At 41.8% G+C, this 19873-nt stretch overlaps 3 protein-coding genes across 3 annotated transcripts; all 3 read left to right on the top strand.

The window, feature by feature from the left end:
- The first annotated feature begins 1004 nt into the window (after nt 1–1004).
- dlat (dihydrolipoamide S-acetyltransferase (E2 component of pyruvate dehydrogenase complex)) lies at nt 1005–9354 on the top strand. Its single transcript, XM_085798063.1, has 14 exons — nt 1005–1401; nt 2799–2900; nt 2988–3112; nt 3453–3612; nt 4920–5046; nt 5570–5751; nt 5850–5991; nt 6086–6153; nt 6674–6775; nt 7094–7201; nt 7305–7423; nt 7750–7912; nt 8006–8142; nt 8245–9354. The coding sequence occupies exons 1-14, from the start codon at nt 1141–1143 to the stop codon at nt 8372–8374; spliced, it is 1926 nt and encodes a 641-aa protein (XP_085654189.1). The 5' UTR covers nt 1005–1140; the 3' UTR covers nt 8375–9354.
- Nucleotides 9355–11876: 2522 nt separating this feature from the next.
- LOC146974558 (immunoglobulin superfamily member 11) lies at nt 11877–18487 on the top strand. Its single transcript, XM_085798060.1, has 7 exons — nt 11877–12068; nt 12880–13034; nt 13353–13419; nt 13522–13653; nt 16521–16676; nt 16829–16951; nt 17998–18487. Exons 1-7 carry the CDS (start codon nt 12005–12007, stop codon nt 18204–18206), a joined length of 906 nt encoding a protein of 301 aa, XP_085654186.1. The 5' UTR covers nt 11877–12004; the 3' UTR covers nt 18207–18487.
- On the top strand, nt 14668–15836 carry LOC146974559 (cilia- and flagella-associated protein 97-like). Its single transcript, XM_085798062.1, has 3 exons — nt 14668–14829; nt 15430–15534; nt 15614–15836. The coding sequence occupies exons 2-3, from the start codon at nt 15448–15450 to the stop codon at nt 15761–15763; spliced, it is 237 nt and encodes a 78-aa protein (XP_085654188.1). The 5' UTR covers nt 14668–14829; nt 15430–15447; the 3' UTR covers nt 15764–15836.
- Nucleotides 18488–19873: the final 1386 nt, after the last annotated feature.

Genomic DNA, 19873 nt, shown 5'->3' with positions numbered 1-19873 from the left:
CGGTAGAAGAGATAGTATAATATTGTTGAAATATCACATATTTTTCTCAATAAATTTGAGATTTTTCATAATGTTTTGTAAAAGGATGGTTCATTTAATGTAAACATCTTAGTAATGTACTTGTACTTCTTTGCACTAAAACAAAGGCAAACATTTTGAGTTGTCAGTGAACATTTTTCAGGCTAAGGACCCCCAAAATAATGGAGAGATGGAGCAGGGACCCCCTGTATAATATATAAAGCTGTATTGTATAATAAACTGGGCCCAGTGCCAGGTACACCTTGTTATTGTGCATTCAATACTAAGCTATTCAAATAATACACAGGTTCATATTCATGTTTTTATTTTAAACATGTACAGGTACAGTGAGTAGGGGGCCATGCCACTGCCATATATAATAAACAGACCTGTTAACTGATACCAATGCCAATACCATCAGTGTTTGTCAATTGCATGATGATCATGCATACAAACGATACTTGACGTTTTTATAATAAACATAAATGTGGAAACTAAAACACTTTAATAAAATTATCTTTAAAAAAAAATAAAAAATTTGTCGACCCCCTGCAGCACCCCTTGTTGAAGACCTCTGATTTCTAGGTTAGTAGTAGTTACTAATTTTAACTGGTTCGGCTCACTTGTGACGAAATTGAGCTGTATGTGGCCCCTGAACTAAAATGTGTTTGACAGGCTATCCTGTCTGAAGCTACAGTGACCCCATGCGTCCACTCTGATGTTGTACTGCCATCGTGTGGTCGCTGGACTAACTGCAGGGACATATACATCTACTTTGCTCGATCAGACTTTGGTTACACGTCTGTTATCATTGTATTGCTTTATATTTTGTTCTTATTTTTTAATTTTGTTTTTTTTAGTCAGAGTGTTTGTGTGTACATAGTGATTTAAATATTGAGTAGCCAGTATTTACGTCAGCTCTGTGCGAGATACGGCACGTCAGAGGGGAGAGCCGTAAAGCGCTGTGTTTTGGACTGGAGGAGGTCATTAGAAAGTGAGGAGGAACACCGGGACGGCTGCTGGGGCTCAGAGACTCTCGGTGCCAGCCTACTGTACCACTGATGCCGGTGTGAGAAAACGACACTGTTCAACAGCTCCACATAGTGTTTTAATCGCTGCAACATGCTTCGTCTGATCCTGCGGCTGAGGCCGTCCTCCGGGCTGCCCCGGCCCCGTGCCCTCCCGGCCGGGCCTGCTGCTGCTGCGCTCGGCTCCCGCTCCGCGCCCGGCACCGGCTCCGTGCGGAGGCTGCACCGGGCGGCGGGGACCCGGGCCGCGTGCTGGGGCTCCGGCTTCAGCCACCGAGCGGCTCTGCTGCGGTGCAACCAGCCCACAGGCGCCAGGCAGACCCCGCGTTTCTACAGCCTGCCGCCGCACCAGAAGGTAACGTTACCGTACCGAGGCTCCGGTTGTTGCTATAGCACCGACGTTACGTTACACCACGGTGACAGTTAGCATGACCTCCCCGGTTAGCAGCAGCAGACAGCGGCGCGGTGCACCGAGCTGCTGTGTGTCCCTGACAGACCGAGAGGGTTAATCCAGGCTGAGGTGGTTTTTACACGGTGAAGTGAACCCGACCAAACACGGTTTCTTTCCTTTAGCTGCAGGTCGTAGATGTCATTAACTTAGATGTCACTGTCCGTTGACATTAGAGCCGCATTCACAGTTAAATCTGATTTGCCTTAATTAAAGGTGATTATAGTGGGATAGAAAACGTGCCGGTGGAGCCACTGTGCCTGCTGTCACCTGAGTCCTCTGACTGTAAATCAGGCTAAATAAGAAAGTAACGTTACAGCCTCATGTGTCACTACATATATTACTCATCAGTTGTCATCCGGCTTGTACTGTGCCCCGTGTCCCGTGTCCCGTGTCCATGCCCTGCAGCGATGGTCCTGTTCAGAGCTGGTATTAACATCACCAGCATCATTAAGTCTAAGCAGGTTCAGCGAGTGTCCTGTCATGTGTAGTGCTTTAAGGTGGCACTTGGATTTATTTTCGTAAAAAGGGTGTAAATAAAACTAGATAAATGTAGATAAACAAAAGACGTTATAGATAAATTCCCCTGTGTAGAAAAAAAACTCTAATATTTTAGCCTGGTTAAATTGCAAATGTTCAGAAGTATTGAATATAGATTGGTGCTTTTTAATTAAGTTTATATCATATCAAATAAAAGCTGATACATATAAGTAAAGATACTGGTGACAGATAAACATCCCTGTGTAAAAAATACTATGTGACAAGAAAAAGTCATGCTTCCTAGATTTTACTTTAATCAAAGTAAGTACAAATATTTAACATAAAGACATTTATATGCAGATTGGCACAGTTTAAAAAACTTAATATTGTATTTTTTGATTAGTAATACGACAGTACTGTCATTGTCCTGTACACAGCTGTAGAGTTCCTTTCTTAAACCTAATAAAAATCTCCTTAGCTGTTGAGTGCTGAGATTTTCTCTCTGGGTAAATAAAGCTCTGTCTGAGGTGACGTCCCCTCTCTCTTGGTCTGTGTCTGTCTCCCCACTCGTGTAACTCGCTGCCAGAGGTGACACGACATCGGATGGTTTCTTAAAATGGCACAGATGTGGTGTAACACAGCTGCATGTGGGTCACTGTATTGAGCAAGGCAATGAGGTGATGGGGTTGTGTAGCAACTGCGGTGACGCCACCTGAGATTTGACAGTGTTGTTGAGCCGAGCCTGAGTGAGGACGATGTGATGCTACAGTGGCGGCCGTTTGGTTTCATTCTTGAACTCTTGTATTTTGTCTTTTGCTGAACAGGTGGAGCTTCCTGCTCTGTCGCCGACCATGCAGACGGGCACGATCGCTCGCTGGGAGAAAAAGGAGGGAGACAAAATCGGCGAGGGTGACCTTATAGCAGAGGTCAGGGGCCAGTGTGTGTCGGCGTTTCCACATTATTTAAGGAAATTGTCACTTCAAAACTTGAAATAACAGTTTCTGTCTCTGTAGGTGGAGACTGACAAGGCCACCGTAGGTTTTGAGATGTTGGAGGAGTGCTACCTGGCCAAGATCCTGGTTGCCGAGGGGACCAGAGACGTCAACGTTGGGTCTGTGATCTGCATCACTGTTGATAGGTAAGTGTTTAAATGTAATAAATCAAAGGTGTATCGGAACAGAAAGGTCTATATAGTGTAACAATGATGTCTCATTCAAATATCATCCTCTGGAAAATTACACTTTGTTGCTTTTATAGTGATTAAAAGTCAATTAAAGCTAAATAGTTGATCTGATCATTAAAAACCCCTCAATTAGGAGACTTACAGAAATATTGGACAGCTATTAATAGTTTATAATTTGCATAAGTCACATTGCGCTCTAAGAAATTATGGGGTCAAGCAGTTTCAACAGGTCCTGATGTGGTTGTGCGTTGCGTTAATTTGTGTCAAAAATCTGTGTGAAAACCTTCCCCTGCAGCCCTGACCTCATCTCAGCCTTTAAGGACGTAACGTTGGACTCACTTAAATCAGCCGGTGCCGCTGCTTCGCCGGCCGCCTCCGCTCCTCCTCCCCCTCCTTCTGCCGCCGCCGCCGCTCCTCCTGCAGCCCCTGGCAGCTCTTACCCCTCACACATGAAGGTAGGTGTGTTCTTCCATAAACAAAAACGCAGCCAGCGGAGTGTGGAGCAGCTGAGTTCGAGGTTATATAGAGTCTGTTTACAGCCACGGTGCGGTGCAGCTGCAGGCCTGGTTATATGAGGGCTGTGTGTGACGGCATCAGTGTGAGTCAGCTTCATACTGGAGCAAATCAGCAGAATGGAGTGACACTGACATTTTCCATTTTCTCTCTGATGGCCCAGCCTGGATGTGTCGTTGAATTAATCAATCTTGCTGGTGACGTCCTAAAATTTTAATCGCATAAAATGTCTGTTCCCTAATTGAATTTCTGTACTTCCACTTCCTGAAGTCATGATGTCAGAGTCAGTCCTCATGCACGATCAACAGCTAGAGATTCACATTATTTTTGAAATAGTAATTCTTATGGTGAGTCGGAGACCTGAGCAGTAAAAAGACAGTTTGTGGCTCCCTGTTAATGCACAAATGCACAAATATTTGCAAGTAGGGATGTCACGATTATAGATTTTCTTGGTACGATTATTGTCTGAGAAATAATCACGGTATTACGATTATCATGATTATAATGCATTAATTACACTATTAATGTGTAAAATCAAATATAGTCAAAATATAATTACATTACTAATTATTTACACAAAATATTTTAAGTATCTATTAAAATATGACCAATTATTAATCCCCCCGGGGAAGTGTTTGAAATATTCAAGTCATTAATCGTCATCTATACCAAATGTTTGAGTTTATTTTAATCTTTTTTTAAATACAAATGACACTCTAGCATTTAAACTCCTACCAATTCAATGTTACGTTAGGTAAATGAACCAGTATCTGTGCATTTACCTTTACTTTGGCGCACATCTGCCGATACGGTTCAGATATAATCTTTTTTGGAAAGTGACGGTATTTAGGAATCTTTACGATAAATTAATTGTGGCGTTTAATACCACGATTAATTGTAAGTAATTTTGACATCCCTATTTGCAAGTGTTTCATTGGTCTTTTCTGTTTGGAGACCTTTTTTCTTGCTGTATTCATCGTGTCTATCAGAAGGCTCCAATGTCATCACACTTTATTATTGTTGACAATAAAAACTAAAAGCTATAAATTGGAGCAGTTATTACATTTTGGCAGGAAATGTGAGAATCTTAGAGGCTGCTCTACTAAAAGTAACCGAATCAGTGAGACAGCAGCAACAGGGTTTAGGTCATTTTGAGTCGCCCTTAAAACTAGTCTCCTGTACATGATCAGCCTGGATGCTACAAAGATTGAATCTCTGCGTCATTATTGCTGATGTGTTTCTGTCACAGATCACACTTCCCGCCCTCTCTCCCACCATGACGATGGGGACGGTGCAGCGCTGGGAGAAGAAGGTCGGAGAGAAGCTGAGTGAAGGAGATCTGTTGGCTGAGATCGAGACCGACAAGGCCACCATTGGTAACACCTCAGTCCTGATGCGTTTGTTGCTCTATTTAATATCTAGTGAATTCTTGTTTTTTATTTTTTATAATGCCATGTGGTGACTGAAACTGAGCCATAAGACTTTACAGCTGTCGTCGGTCCTGAATTAAAGCTTTACAGCAGCAGTTCCCAAACTTTTTTCACTGTGTGCACCCTTCTACCTCTGACCTAGTTGATGCACACCCTATGCCCGACACATTAAAAAAAGGCATAGTCTATTTATCAAATGGATTTTGGGTAATAAAATATTTTTAATTCAGGTTTACAAATGATTTTCTTGAATTTTACTAGTTACACTGTGAAAACCCCATTTGAAATAATGTATGAGTTATTTATGTATTAGTAAAACATAACACCATAGTGTTGTTATGACCCTTTTCATGTCACACACCCCCTGGCAGCAGCTTGCACACCACAGGGGGGCATACACCACAGTTTGGGAATCCCTGCTGCGCTGTAAAGACTCAATGTGTCCCATTGATGTGTTGTTGGTGTTTAGGCTTCGAGGTGCAGGAGGAGGGATATTTGGCCAAAATCATGGTGGCAGAGGGAACTCGGGACGTCCCCCTGGGAGCGCCACTCTGCATCATTGTGGAGAAAGAAAGTGACATCGCAGCCTTCAAGGATTACGTAGAAACCGGAGTGGCAGAGGTTTCCACACCTCCTCCAGCTCCAGCCCCGGTGAGACACACTTTCAAATGCAACATTCAGTTTTAAGATCACTCTGTTACAGTTACAAGTTGTTGTTTTTTTTTAAACGTTTTGTCTTGTGTGTTTAGGTTGCGGCTCCGGTTGCTGCAGCACCCACTCCTGCTCCTGCAGCCGCCGCCCCTGCAGCATCGAGGAAGGGCCGCGTGTTTGCCAGCCCCCTAGCCAGGAAACTCGCCTCCGACAAAGGAATTGACCTGGCACAGGTCAGCGGTAAGTGACCGAGACACGGCTGATAGAAATGCATTTTGGTGCAACTTTTATTTTTTTGAGTGAAACTAAATACATGGAGCTGTTTTCTCTTCAGGCTCTGGTCCTGATGGACGCGTCACCAGGAAAGACATTGAGAGCTTTACTCCACCAAAGGCTGCTCCGGTGGGTGAAGCTTTTTTCTGTACACAGTTACACACAACCTCCCAAATATTCATTTCTTAAACCTGCCATAGGCACGGCAAGGAAAATTTATTTGTATAGCACAATTCATACACCAGGCAATTCAAAGTGCTTTACAGAGGAAGAAGAAATAAGACAATAAATGACAATAATAGCAATTAGAATAATAAATCCTTAAAATGATATATTAAATGTGGCTAAAAGCTGTAGCAAATAATAATGTTTTCAACCCTAACTTAAATGAATTGACAGTGATGTACTAATTAATATTGTTAGATTGTTAAATCATTGATTATATGCCTTTTGATTTGAAGATCTACAGCTGTGTGAAAAGTTTCACTAGTAACTTGTAATAATGTTATGGTTGATCAGTTTGTCCACTGCCTGTTTTGAAAGAGTTAAAGCAATACAGTTTTTTTTTTACACTTGTTATGATATTGTGGCTGCTCTGTGTGTTTGTTGTGATACGTTTTGATGCAAATAAAATCGTTTCCACTGGCAGGCTGTAGCTGCTGCTCCCACTCCAACTGCAGCCGCAGCTGCTGCACCTGCTGCAGCTCCGGCCGGGACCTTCACAGACATCCCCATCAGCAACATCCGAAAGGTTAGAGCACACACACCCGACTGTCGATGGTCCATTGTGTCCAGTTAAGAGCTTCCTGTTCTGCTCAGGCTTCTGTAACAGCAGTCAGGTATAATTCATGTCACGCTCCCTCTTCTGTTTGGCGCTGGTGTATTTTAAGCTGTGAGGCAAATGTCCTGAGGAGCTCTCGCAGCGCCGCTCTGTTATCTCTAACCTGTGCCTCCACATTTTGCCCCTCAGACAGACGCTCAACACAGACTGGACTAACACACCTCATTGCTCTCTACAATAAATTATGGATCAAAGCTAAAAGTGCACATATATCTGTCTGTCCTGCAGGTCATTGCTCAGAGGTTGATGCAGTCCAAGCAAACCATCCCCCACTATTATCTATCTGTAGATGTCAACATGGACCAAGTGATTGAGCTGCGGAAAGAACTCAATGCTGTGAGTCTTTGCCCGTAAATCTACAGTGTAACAAAATGAAAGATGGGGAAACCTCTTTGCCGTGATGATTATTTCCTGAAACCACCTTCCCTCCTCTGTGCAGGAAGTGAAAGCCCAGAATATCAAACTTAGCGTGAATGACTTCATCATCAAAGCCAGCGCCCTGGCCTGCCTCAAGGTTCCTGAGTGCAACTCCTCCTGGTTGGACACAGTCATCCGCCAGTGAGTACACACACATACAGAGATGTATCCAAACACAGGTGTTGTAGCTCCTCTAATCTTGTTTGGTCTTCTTTTATTTACTTATTTATTATGTCTCTCATTACCATGGTAACATCCATAGTCATTAAAAAAAATACAATCAAATGAGGAGCTATAAAAGAAAATATTGTTATATTAGAAAAACACTCTGTCCTTGAACATGTAGCTGCCTCTTTTCACCAGTAGGGGGCACTCAAAGAACATTTTCTCTTTTCTGTTCTGACTCAAAGTCACATTGACCAGATGTCTGCGCTGTCGTCCATATTGACTTATTTTCATTATTCCAGGAATCATGTGGTGGACGTGAGTGTAGCAGTGAGCACAGCCAGCGGTTTGATCACGCCCATAGTGTTCAATGCCCACACCAAAGGACTGGCTGCCATCTGCACTGACGTGTCTGCACTCGCTGCCAAAGCCAGAGACGGCAAACTGCAGCCACACGAGTTCCAGGTACAACACGTGTTACCTGATTTGCATGCAAACATCTACTATTAGTGAACAAATTGGAACAATGTGTGTGTTTTTTTTGTTTTTTTCCAACAGGGAGGTACATTCACGATCTCTAATTTGGGGATGTTTGGTATCAAGAACTTCTCAGCGATTATCAACCCTCCCCAGGCCTGTATCCTCGCAGTCGGAGGCTCAGAGAAACGGCTGATGCCTGCAGATAATGAGAAAGGGTCAGTGTTGTGACTTTTATATTGACACCGACAGGACATGCTGCATTTCAAAGCTCAAATCTTGACACAGTGTGTGTTTTTTTTTTGGGTGGGGTTTCACAGGTTCGATGTGTCCAGCATGATGTCGGTGACACTGAGTTGCGATCACCGGGTCGTGGACGGGGCGGTCGGTGCGCAGTGGCTCGCTGAGTTCCGCAAGTTCCTGGAGAAACCAGTCACCATGCTGTTGTGATCGGACTGTACTGCCATTAAAACAGCAGCAACAGGCCGCGGCCTCTCGCTGAAGTGATCCGCTCATGGATCCTCCTGTGATTGGTCGGCCTGCCACCAGGTCACTCCCAGTTCCCCTGAAGGGGAAGAGGCAGAACTCACTCCGCTTAACTGTCTGTCTCGCTGTCTCTCTCTCCCGTCTGTCTTTCTCTCCTCTCGCTGTCTCACTCATCTCTATTTATTGAGGGCCCGTCTCATCAGAGACCAGGATTAGGTATAATTTATCCTAGAATAGACACTGGCCGTATGTCACTAAAACATTGATCATGTTTTACAAAGGGAAGTGTTACATGTCCAACCAGCGAGCACATTTTTCCCCCCGAAACTTAACTGTGTGTGTGTGTGTGTGTTTCTACACACTCAATCTGTGATTTTGTGTGAATGTGATAAAGACGATGGGAAGTGCAGCTACCTGTGGATTCTAGTCTTTTCAGTCAATGGTTGTGGTTGTTTTCTGCAAATAGGCAGGAGGACGGAGCTACGTGTAAGTTAACTTTGAAATGCACAGAGTCCAGATCCACACACACACACATACACACACAGACCTGTCCCTGTTCAGTGGTCGCACTCACACACAAGTCAAATATTTAGTATGTTTTCTGTGAGTTGATGCTACAGTGTGTATATCCCTCACTGTGAACAAAGTTTCTGTATGTATATATAAGTATATACATATGGTGATGAGTTGATTGTTTGAAATGATGGCCTCACCATACAGTTAGTGTGTGTACAGACCTGACTGGTAACTACGGTTCTTAAAGGTAATATTGAATGGTTTTGCCAATTCCCTCTCTTTAGTGGGGTTGTTTTATCTTTTTAGTTTAAGAGTAAATTACTTTCCTTTGAAATATTCTGTATTTCGCAGCTGAAACGCACAAATTTGGTGCTGGATATTGTTTATTTCAATAAATTGGGAGAATAAATCGGGAGAAGTTAACCTTGTGCCACTGGGTTTTTATAATTCAACTTCTTGTAGGAGCCTGAATTAAACCAGTAAGGAATGGAAATTATATTAACAAAGACATCACAAATTATCTTAAACATTTTGGAAATTTGTGAAACAATATATATATTTATATGCAGTTAATGCTGCAAACCAAGAACCAAAAACCTGCAGACTCATGTAGGCCCACACACACACACACACACACACACACACACACACACACACACACACACACACACACATTAAAAAGATCAGGGGATGACATTTTCTTATTTTGCATTTGATCTGCTTTATTATTAATACATGTAATTGCTGTTATTTTTCATATTGGCTATACATAAAATCACCATAGTAACCTATATTGAGATAAAGAAAACAACCTGTAGGTGGAGAAGTAAACCAGGTTGTGTCAGGAACAGGAGGATACTGACGTCATATAGACGACACAATAAAAGGTCAAATCTGAAAACTTCACAAAGTGACATGTTTCTTTTCAAACTGACTCGGACCTGAAGCTGCAATGTTTTGTACACGTGTTTCATGTAGTTTAATTCCCAGCATAACTTTCCTCTAATATGGAATTACTCTGACCACTGATGAGAAGAAACCAGACTCATCAAAATACTCATGCTGCATGTATATGTATGAAACTGTTCACTGATGTTGCCACTTGTGGTGTCATTAAATCTGACACATGTTTTGACGGCCTTGAACTTTGGCCCCGGTGGTGAGACTGTTGGCAGCGCGATGGCCGAGTTCACTCAGCTCCATTTGAGGATGATCACTGGAGATCTTGGCAGGCTGACGTATGTGAGTCATGAATAACACATCTTGTGCAAATTCATAAAAGAAAATGTAGTGATTGCTTTATGTTTATCCCATAATCAAATCATCATAACTGGAGGATGTCACCAGGTAACTTGGTGCAACATCACAAGCTTCATCAGTCTGGTTCCAACATTTACATCAGTTCAAAGACTTTTTATGGCTCTGATGCTTTATTAAGTCAACATCAGCTAATTTTACGTCATCACACCTGTAATATTTTACTATTATACTATTGTTTAAAAATCTCTAACGGTATAACAATTGCAGATTTATGAAACACAATAGCATAAAAACAAAAAATACATGAAAAGCAAAACACATTTGTTTGCATTATGCAACCAACTGATTTAAAACTCATAAAATCGTGTTTGGAAAAAGTTTATGGTGGTTAATGCAAGCAAATGTTAGGTGGCTAAAACTACCAACGTTGGTGGTTGTTAACTTTAGGCTAATTTTTTGTGGCCAATGTTGTTTAACGGTTGGTGGTTAAAGCAGAAGTAAGTGGTCCGGTCGTTTTCGCTAATGCTGCGTTCCAGGCAGGCTTTTGAAATCGTAAATTACAGCTTCAAGTCACAACTTACGACTTTGTAGCGTTTCAGGCAACCCACTCGTGTTTTTCCGACCTGTTTTACCGGTGAAAGTCACTATAACGGCCACTCGTAACTTCCGACCGGTGAACTCGTACCAGATCGAACTGGTACCACTTCACGGTCGGAAAAATACGAGTTTCCTTGAACGCACCATAACAGTCCTCGTCCCTACGTCGCCACATTCACGGCGTCCCTTGGCTGCACACACAGCCCTGCATGCCGTTCTCTCTCCTCATTGGATAAAAACTGTAGGATACGATAAATGTTTTCTCCTCGGCTCAGAGCAGAGCAGAGGGACTGACAGACCCGTGTTTTCGGTCCAAACACTCTATGTAAGTGATTGCTGTCGGAAGATATAACTATTTAAGACTTATATTAACACAAATATATCACTTACTTCTGCTTTAATGTTGGCTATGTTTTGGTGGCTTATGGCAGCTAACCTTCAGTGGCCAATGTAGATTAACTATTAACTTGGCTAACTTTTGGTGGCAAATACTGGTTAACTTTTGAGGTGTAAATAAACTGTCACTGTCACTACCATCTCTATAGTGCTGCTGCTGCTGTTGCTGCTGCCACATTTGAACACACAAAAAAGAACATTTTAATATTTGTATCACAAAATCTTTTTCTTTTTTTTCCGAGACTATCCTGGAAAAGCGAGGGAAACTCAGTGAGTTTGTGTAACTACTTCTTGTGGCTGGAAAAATAAAATGTAAGTCTAAGAGCCACACCTGTATATTTATATTTAGTTCAGCAGCAGCAGCAGACGGTTTCAGGGGACAGTGTGTCACACAGACAGGGAGATGGTGCCGTGGTCACCTGGAGGGCAAAACCTGCAGAACAGATGTCTGTATCCATGGCAACAAAAGATGTACATCACTGGATGTTGCCATGCTGCAGTATGGGAAGCTTTACGCCTAACTGGCGATGTCTTTCTTTCTTTATTTTTAATTTGCTCACCAGCTGACTGACAGTAACTTTTAACATTAAAATAATCTTTTTAAATTCCTCCTGCAATCACTCATCTGACAATTTGACTTTTACAAAGAACTGACTATTCAAACAGACAATGAGACAGGGTGAGACTGGTACAATAAGTGAGAAAATAAAGGAGGGTGGAGTTGGTTCAGCGCTCAATAGATTAATCATGCATGCCTAGGTTTTTTGGCCGCCACCAGCTCGTACCAGGGGAGAGAGAGCTGCCTCCCTGCGTTTGCTCTCAGCTATGGGCTCTTCTGCAGCATGGATGCTCTGGACTCTGTGTGCGTGTTTCAGCGCTCTGGAGATCGGTAAGTGATCTGAAACTCTGATCCAAATTCACCAACACAAGATGAGAGATGTTTCGTAATTTTGCACACATTGTTTAATTGTTTGGAGGGATCTGTAGCTGCAGGAGTTGCTGCTAATTTTCTCTACTTCTTCATATGGATTCAAAATGTTGTGTTTGTTCATCTTATCGTTCTCTGGTGACAAAGACTTAAGTATTGGGACAGACATGTTTAACTGACGTTGCAGATTTCTTTGCAAACATGCTAAAACTGTCTATTATAAAAAATAATATTTATTTAGGTCAATTTCTTTTTTAGAGGTAGAGAGACCCTTTAGGCCTTTGTAAGAGTGAAAAGCACCAAACATATGAGATAATAATCATCATTAGCTCTTTATTTCTTGACTTAAAACAGAAGACAGTTCCAGTAAAGTGTCCTATCTAAAGTGATGTGGTTATATATCCAATGTTAAACTATGTTTCAATTGTTGAGTATGTTTTAATTTGAAAGATTCATCATAGACCTACATTTTAGAAACCAAGGGAAACAATGCTGAGAACTGACGGATGCTTTCATGAATGCAGCCCAGTGAAGTGAGCTGTTGTTCCACTCGGTCTGTGATCGGTTTGGCTCAACCTCAGAGCTGTCAAGTGTAATTAACAACTAATATGCATGCTGAATTCCCACACACACACACACACAAAAGGAGGGGGGGAGGGTTCATTATTCCAGTAATGAAGGAGGGGGTTGACGGAGGGCTGTACAGTCTGCACGTCAAGTAAACGTTGTGAATATTTGTTGTAAATTGTGTGTTTCTGGTTCGTCTGCACAGTTGCACTCAGAGTGACCATGAGGGAAACCAGTCTGGAGGTGGTGCGGGGGGATTTTGTGATCCTGCCTTGCTCCTTCTTCACCTCCAGCCCCCTCTCCAGACTCAATGTTATCTGGACTCTGGCTCCTTTCTCCAGCCCAGACACCCCGATGCAGGTCTGCACCCAAACACACACACACACAAACACACACAAACACAGTTCACGCAGGATCACACCGTTATCTCACCCCCTACTCTGGTTTTGTGTGCAGAACGAGCTGGTGAAACAGTTTCCTGAACAACAGTCCTCTGCCTTTTATGTATTTTTAAAATAATTTCTACAACTCCATCTTGACGTAAAATGCAAACTATCAAACTTTGAGGATACTGACCCAAAAATTAAACCTGAAATCCGTAAACACAAGAAGCCTGTTCTTTCTTTTGAAGGCCTGAAACTACTTAGCTACTGTATTAACGGCTGCTCTGACCTCCAGGTGATTGTGTACGACCACGGGCAGGTGATTGAAGACCCCTCCCTCACCGGCAGGGTGGGTTTTACAGGTATCATTACCTCTGAATAACACTTTTTATCTGAATTTTCACATAATGTTCTGTAGTTTTAAATGTGATGTAAAACCAAGCTCTCCTGCTGACCTGCTGCAGGTATTCCCTGGAGTGCGGACATTATCCTGAATGACACACGAGTATCAGATGCTGGTGTTTACCGCTGCATGGTTAATAACCCACCAGAGGCAGCAGATCCTGGTATAGGAGAACTGGTGCTCAGCGTTCTGGGTGAGTGTGTAACATCTCTATTTATTATGCTGCGTCTAATTAGGGAAACATCTGTGTGTTATTGTTTCAGTTCTGAGCCAGATCTACCTTCTCATATTTCTTCTTCTAATGGATCTGCCAAACAGCCTAATACAACTATTAGATGTACTGATGGGAAATTTAGTCTTAACAATTTGTTTATAGTATTCTGTTTTATTTCTATTGGAGCTTTGATTAAGTGGATTATACACCTCTCCAGTCAAGAGCTCACTAATTGCATCATGAAGTTCTTGACTTTGATCAGAGGTTTTCAAAATAAAAGCACCTGGTTACTGTAGCTTCAACTAAATCACGTGTTTCAGCACCAGGCGCTGTCCGGTGGTGCAGCTGCAGCCTGATGCTCAGCTTTCTGTGTGCCATTCACTTTCAACATGGAGAAAAGTGTAACAGTGTTTGGACATTAAAGCCAAACATGGGACTGTCAGTCTGATATTAGAATAATATGGCAGCCAATAGACTGATTTTGTTTGTTTGTTTATGAAATAGCTTCTAAGTAGCCACATTTTGTTCATAAATCATACATGTCACATGGGAATTACCCAAAAATATAAACATGAAGTACAAAAAATACATGTGAATTTGAGTTTATGATCACACAGTTAAACTAAACTAGCCAACATTCAAACCAAGTTCTCTCTGTTCAAAACTTCTTTCGGTAGTGAAGAAGCAGCCAGATAAATAGATTTAGGCTTGGTGTAAGTAAACAAGTAAGAAAGTAAATGAATAAAAGTAAAAATCCACAGCTTTTCTGCAGTTTTATTTGCTACTGGCAAATAGGTCCTAAATCAGCCCAAGATTTTATCTGCAGCTGCGTTTTTGACAAATCATGATGTAACAAGGATAAATCATTTTAGCTGAAAATTACCCCCAAACAAAGTTCCCTCGCTTTTAAACCTAAAAGCTCACTTATTATTTATATGTTTATTTTAATTCTGTCGGCTTTCACTTTTATTTTTGTTTGATTCTTGGAAGATTTTGTTCAAATATTGTTTACCACCAAGCAGCGTTGCCTAGTTACTGTTGCACAGTCTCTGGTGTCCAGCTGTAGCAGCACGTGGACAGATTTGTCCTTGAGGACATGAGGGCATGAGGACATCCTCCATCGCTCTGCTGTGGAAACCTGACAGCCTTTGTGAGGTAAGATGTGGTTGCCATGGGAACATAAACCCAGTTGGAGTAAGTTATATCCAGCTGTCAAATTCAACTGTAGGCGACTTAGATCAGCTTTGTTTCAATAGTGTTTTTACAGTCTTATTTTATTCATTATAAAATATACAGCCTAGATATGGAGAGTTGTTTGTTATTGTTTGAGTCAAGGTTAAAATGTAAAAATGCTTTTTCACCTTGTTTGGTTATGATTTGATATGGATATGATATTAGCTACTCATGGCTAATCTTTAGCCAGTTTACTGCAGCTGCACTGTATTTACTGTATCACAAACTTTCCTTGTCATAGATATTTAAAGCATACGTATGTGCCAGATTTTGACAATTGAATGGATCATTTTGACTGTGATGCTCAGCTAATTAATTAATTAATGATTATTTTTTTGCAAACTGTAAAGAGTTTGTCAATTTTACAGAGAGTTAGACATATTCAAGTGATTTTTGAGCAGATTTGTAAAGAAGTCTAGCCTCCCTAACTCTTTTGCACACTTACAATACAAATGAATTAAGTTAAAGATGAAAGATTTTGATCTGTTGTGAACGGCAAACAAATTTTTCTCTCTCCTATAGGATAACTGAAGATAAACCATGTACAACATTGGGAAAGCCTTTCGCCTGCCGCTCAGTTCCTCCAGGAGGCAGGATGAACTCGACCGCATCGAGAGGGCCAACCTGGTGAGTCCTTCTTCCTCTCTCTTTGGGTCTTGGATCTGGTTTGTTTGAAAATGTGATTAATCTGTGTTGTTTCTTCCAGAATCTGATGAGGAGACTGGAGTTGGCCAAGCCCACACCCAGCCTGGCCCGTTCAGAGACCATGGCGGCCTACCAGCGCCAAATGGTCTACGCTCAGCTCAGACTCCTGCCTTCGATGAAGAAGAACCAAAGAGCCAAAACACCAAACTGACTCCAAAGACTTTTTAAAGTCATATCGACTACCCTAAATTAAAACCCGAATAAACCCAGGGTGCTAAATGACATTTTGTTTGAATGTTTGTGTGTCTTTCCTGCATTTTTCCTATTTGTTATCATGTATGCTAAACATTTAAAAATATATAGCATCTATCGCGTCTACTTTTAATATGTGTCGATGAGTCTGTGGGCAGAGTTTAGCCCCTCAGCAGATCCTATTTCAGTGATTCCTTTGACATTTATTTCACTTCAATGATTTATTATCTCATGATTATTGGATCAAGGTCAAATGTTGATGTTCTTTGTTTTACAACCATATCTTTTTACATGCTTTCAAAGAATTAAACCCATTTGGAAGTTGTTGTTTTTTATTGAGTGTATTAAAGTATTTTTTTTGGCGTTTTTTTATTTGATAGCACAGTGAGATAGACAGGAAAGGGGGAGGCAGAGAGAGGGGGAATGACATGCAGGAAAGGTCCGCCCGACGCGGGATTCGAACCGGGGACGCCTGCGTTGAGGACTGTAGCCTCTACATGGGGCGCACCGCCCCTTATTGAGTGTATTAAATACCAATAAAAACACCTAAACTACATAACCAAACCCAACAAAAGGAAACAATCTAAAAAATTATTTTAAAGAAAGAGTCAAACTGGCTCAAAAATATGTAATATAATAGGCTATAAACATAATAAATATTTACAGTGTGTACGATCTATTTATAAATGCGGATGTGTGTGTTGATTATTTTACAGCGCCACCTTCGCTGCCTGTTTGTCAGTGGGATGGAAACATTGATATGGGAGGAAGTGTCACTCTGTCCTGCTCTGTGGCAGAAGGGACCCCGACTCCAGAGATCCACTGGGACAAACTAAATCCAGAGGAAATCTCACTTCCCATCAACATGGAAGGTCAGTAGCCTACACACACAAACAGATACACACCCACAGAATAATAATCTTTGATGTGAACATAGAAGAATAAAGTTTTCATGATTAAACAGAAATCTGATTTATACTTCTAGAACCATAGACTTCCCTTAATTCATCTCTCTCTCTTTCAGGGGATCTATCCGGCTCAGTCCAGATCGTGAACCTGTCGTCTCAGACCTCCGGCCTTTATCGCTGCTCTGCCACCAACCTCCTGGGAACAGAGAACTGCTACGTCAACCTTTCCGTTTACAGCGGTGAGTGCCTCCATGTTTACCCATCATCCCTTTCTACTTCTTCTTTCTGGGTTCCTGAAAGAAGTTGATAAAACAGTAAAAGTATGAAATTATCCCCCAATACCTTCATTAACATTCAATCAGCATTCATTTGGCCTGTTGCCATAATCCCTATAGTCATAGCAGTAGGTTTGTTACCTTTAATTGTCGATGCAAGCTGTTTCTAGAACGGCGGAGCAGAGCCGTGAGCTGCCCAGAGCTACGCTACAGAGGCTAATGGGATTTCTTGGTTTCCCTCATCAAACTCATCAAATACACAATCCAACAACTCCAAAATGCTCTGGTGGACAAGTTGTGACCTGCACATTCACCACACTATGAGATAATAACAGAAGGTTACCAGACAGAGTTGTTTTAGAGGTAAATGCAGAGACTGCTTGCCGAAAAACTGCCCTCGAGAGGAACGCGCATCAGTGGTTTTGCATGAATTTAGCTCTAAAACGACTCAGTTTCGTAACCTTCTGTTATTATCTCATAGCGTGGTGAATGTGCAGGTCACAACTTGTCCACCAGAGTGTTTTGGAGTTGTTGGATTGTGTATTTGATGAGTTTGATGAGGGAAACTCAGAAATCCCATTAGCCAGAGCTATGCTATAGCTCTGAGCAGCTCGCCACTCTGCTCCGCCGTTCTAAAAATAGCTTGCATTGACAATTAAAGGTAACGAACCTACTGCTATGACTATAGGGATTATGGCAATGGGCCAATATGCCAAAATGTTGAACTATCCCTTTAACACTCCCTTTTTTAAATGTATTTTATCTTTTCACATCCTGATAGCTGAGAATATTATTGTCAGATATTGTCCCCTCTCTATTAAATATGAAAGGAGGCTCCCACATACAGTAGTTTACTTGTATCATCAAAACAGACATGTCGTGTGATTTTCAGCTGTTTGTCGTAGGATACTGTTTATCTCATAATAACATCAGTTCTGTGTTACATGTATTATTATTATTTCTTTTATCACTACCATAAATCTGATTCAGCCTTCCTCCTGTGTGTGCAGCTCCGGACAGTTCCTCGGGCATCCTGCAGGGCGTGCTGCTCACCTTGTCCATGAGCCTGGTGCTGCTGGCGCTGCTGGCGCTGGTGCTGTGGCTGCACCGCACCGGGCAGGACGGCAGATGGGAGGAGGGGAAAGAAGAGGAGGAGGAGGAGGAGTGTTACAACGAGATACGATACACTCCCTCTCTCATGAAGCGCTCGTTTGTTTGATCTCTCAACACATAGTTAATGGATTTTTACAGCCTGGCCAATGCTCCCTGTAAACTTCTTCACCACTGTACAGCACCACACACACACAGTCTAAAATAAATGCCCTAGTTCTCATATGTGTGGCATTTCATTTACAAGTTATAGGCCTACTACTGCTTATGACACACTTTCAATGTTCACTCAAAGTTAGAGGCCATTAAACCTAAATGGGGAAAAATAGGTCACTACAGTTTTCTCTGGATCATCAACGCAGAAATGCACAAAAAAGCGAAGTCTGCCTTTAAAATCAAATCCTGAAACTTAATCCTCAACCTTTTCTCTTTGGGGCAGAAATCAAAGACCAACAGGATCTCACATCAGTCCCCCCAGGACCAAACCTGACCCTGCTGCATTCACACTAATCTGGACATGAGAGTTGTTGCTGAAACACTTGGTTCACACAGATCAGAGTGAAAACGGCAGCGGCACATCAGGAAGGAGTTTAAGCTTTGCTGAGCCACAGAATCAGTCTGACGTGTCGAGGAGAAAGAGCTCCTTGTCGAGGAGGAAACATATTAAAGATCCTGCCACGGACAGTTTGGGATGAGTACAGGATGGAAATCAGTTCATCACAACCACAGATACTGTTTTTCTTTTCCACACTTTCCTTTTTTATCAAAACTCGGCGCCAACTTTACCCAAGATGCAACTTTGCCCATCAACAGCTCAGCTTGGAGGTGCTGATGGAGCCTCAGCAGCAGCTCGTCTCAGGTGATGAGATGAAGCCAACAGAGGCCTGATGAACTCAAATCTTTGTAATGCCACACCTCCAGGATTTTTCTTTTTCCATTTTCCAAGTTGCAGTCTCGACTTGAAGTAGCTCAGATCTGTTTGGTCGTGGAGGAAGTCAGACACTGTACATAAAACAGAATATACACTGTAAAAATGGACATTGATACAGGAAAATGAAGTTAATGTCTTGGACCTGGGTCTTTTAAATGACCAGCAGGGGGCGACTCCTCTGGTTTGCGGAAAAAAAAAGAAAGAAAGTCAGCTTGTATGGAAGTATATAAGAAAATTAACCTAAGTATCACTTGGTTTATTACCTCATCAAATGTTTTCACACTGATGTATCTTTCTTCGATACAACATGATGCTCATCTTTCAAATTATGGTTGCATTTAAAAGAAAATAAATGATAAAGAAGAATGATTTTAGTGCATGGCTACTGTTGGATTGACATCTCAAGACAATGAAAGAATAAAATGAATCGCTGTTTGATTGACATCTTAAGACTTCATGGCACGAAGAAGTTTCTATAACCTTTAACTTCACCTTGAACTTGTTCTTGTTGGATGGCTTGATTTTTGAAACAAAGCAGTCTTGGAGATTTTTATTCAGGTCACAGTTGAAAATTTTCAGCGCCATGGTAAGATGATGAGTAAATAAATGTTGTTCCGTTTTGAATGTATAAAGAAAAGTGGTTAAAAAGGCAGGTGCTGCAGCAGAAGGACTTATTTTAGTTAAATAATGTAGAGGTTAAGGACACCAATTTCTTGCAGCTTTATGCCCTTTGTGTTCAAAATAATTACAAATGAAGGTTTACAACTCCCCAGACCAAACCAACCCAACAGGTTAGGTTCAAAAGGAAAATGAATGGACCCAAAACAGTTGATTTGCAAACAAAG

The sequence above is a fragment of the Trachurus japonicus genome, chromosome 14 (genome assembly GCF_045865225.1).
Source record: "Trachurus japonicus isolate A0001 chromosome 14, Traja_1.0".
In the NCBI taxonomy this organism is placed as follows: domain Eukaryota; kingdom Metazoa; phylum Chordata; class Actinopteri; order Carangiformes; family Carangidae; genus Trachurus; species Trachurus japonicus.
Note: the sequence above shows the minus strand (reverse complement) of the source record. Positions and strands in the feature narration are given on the sequence as shown.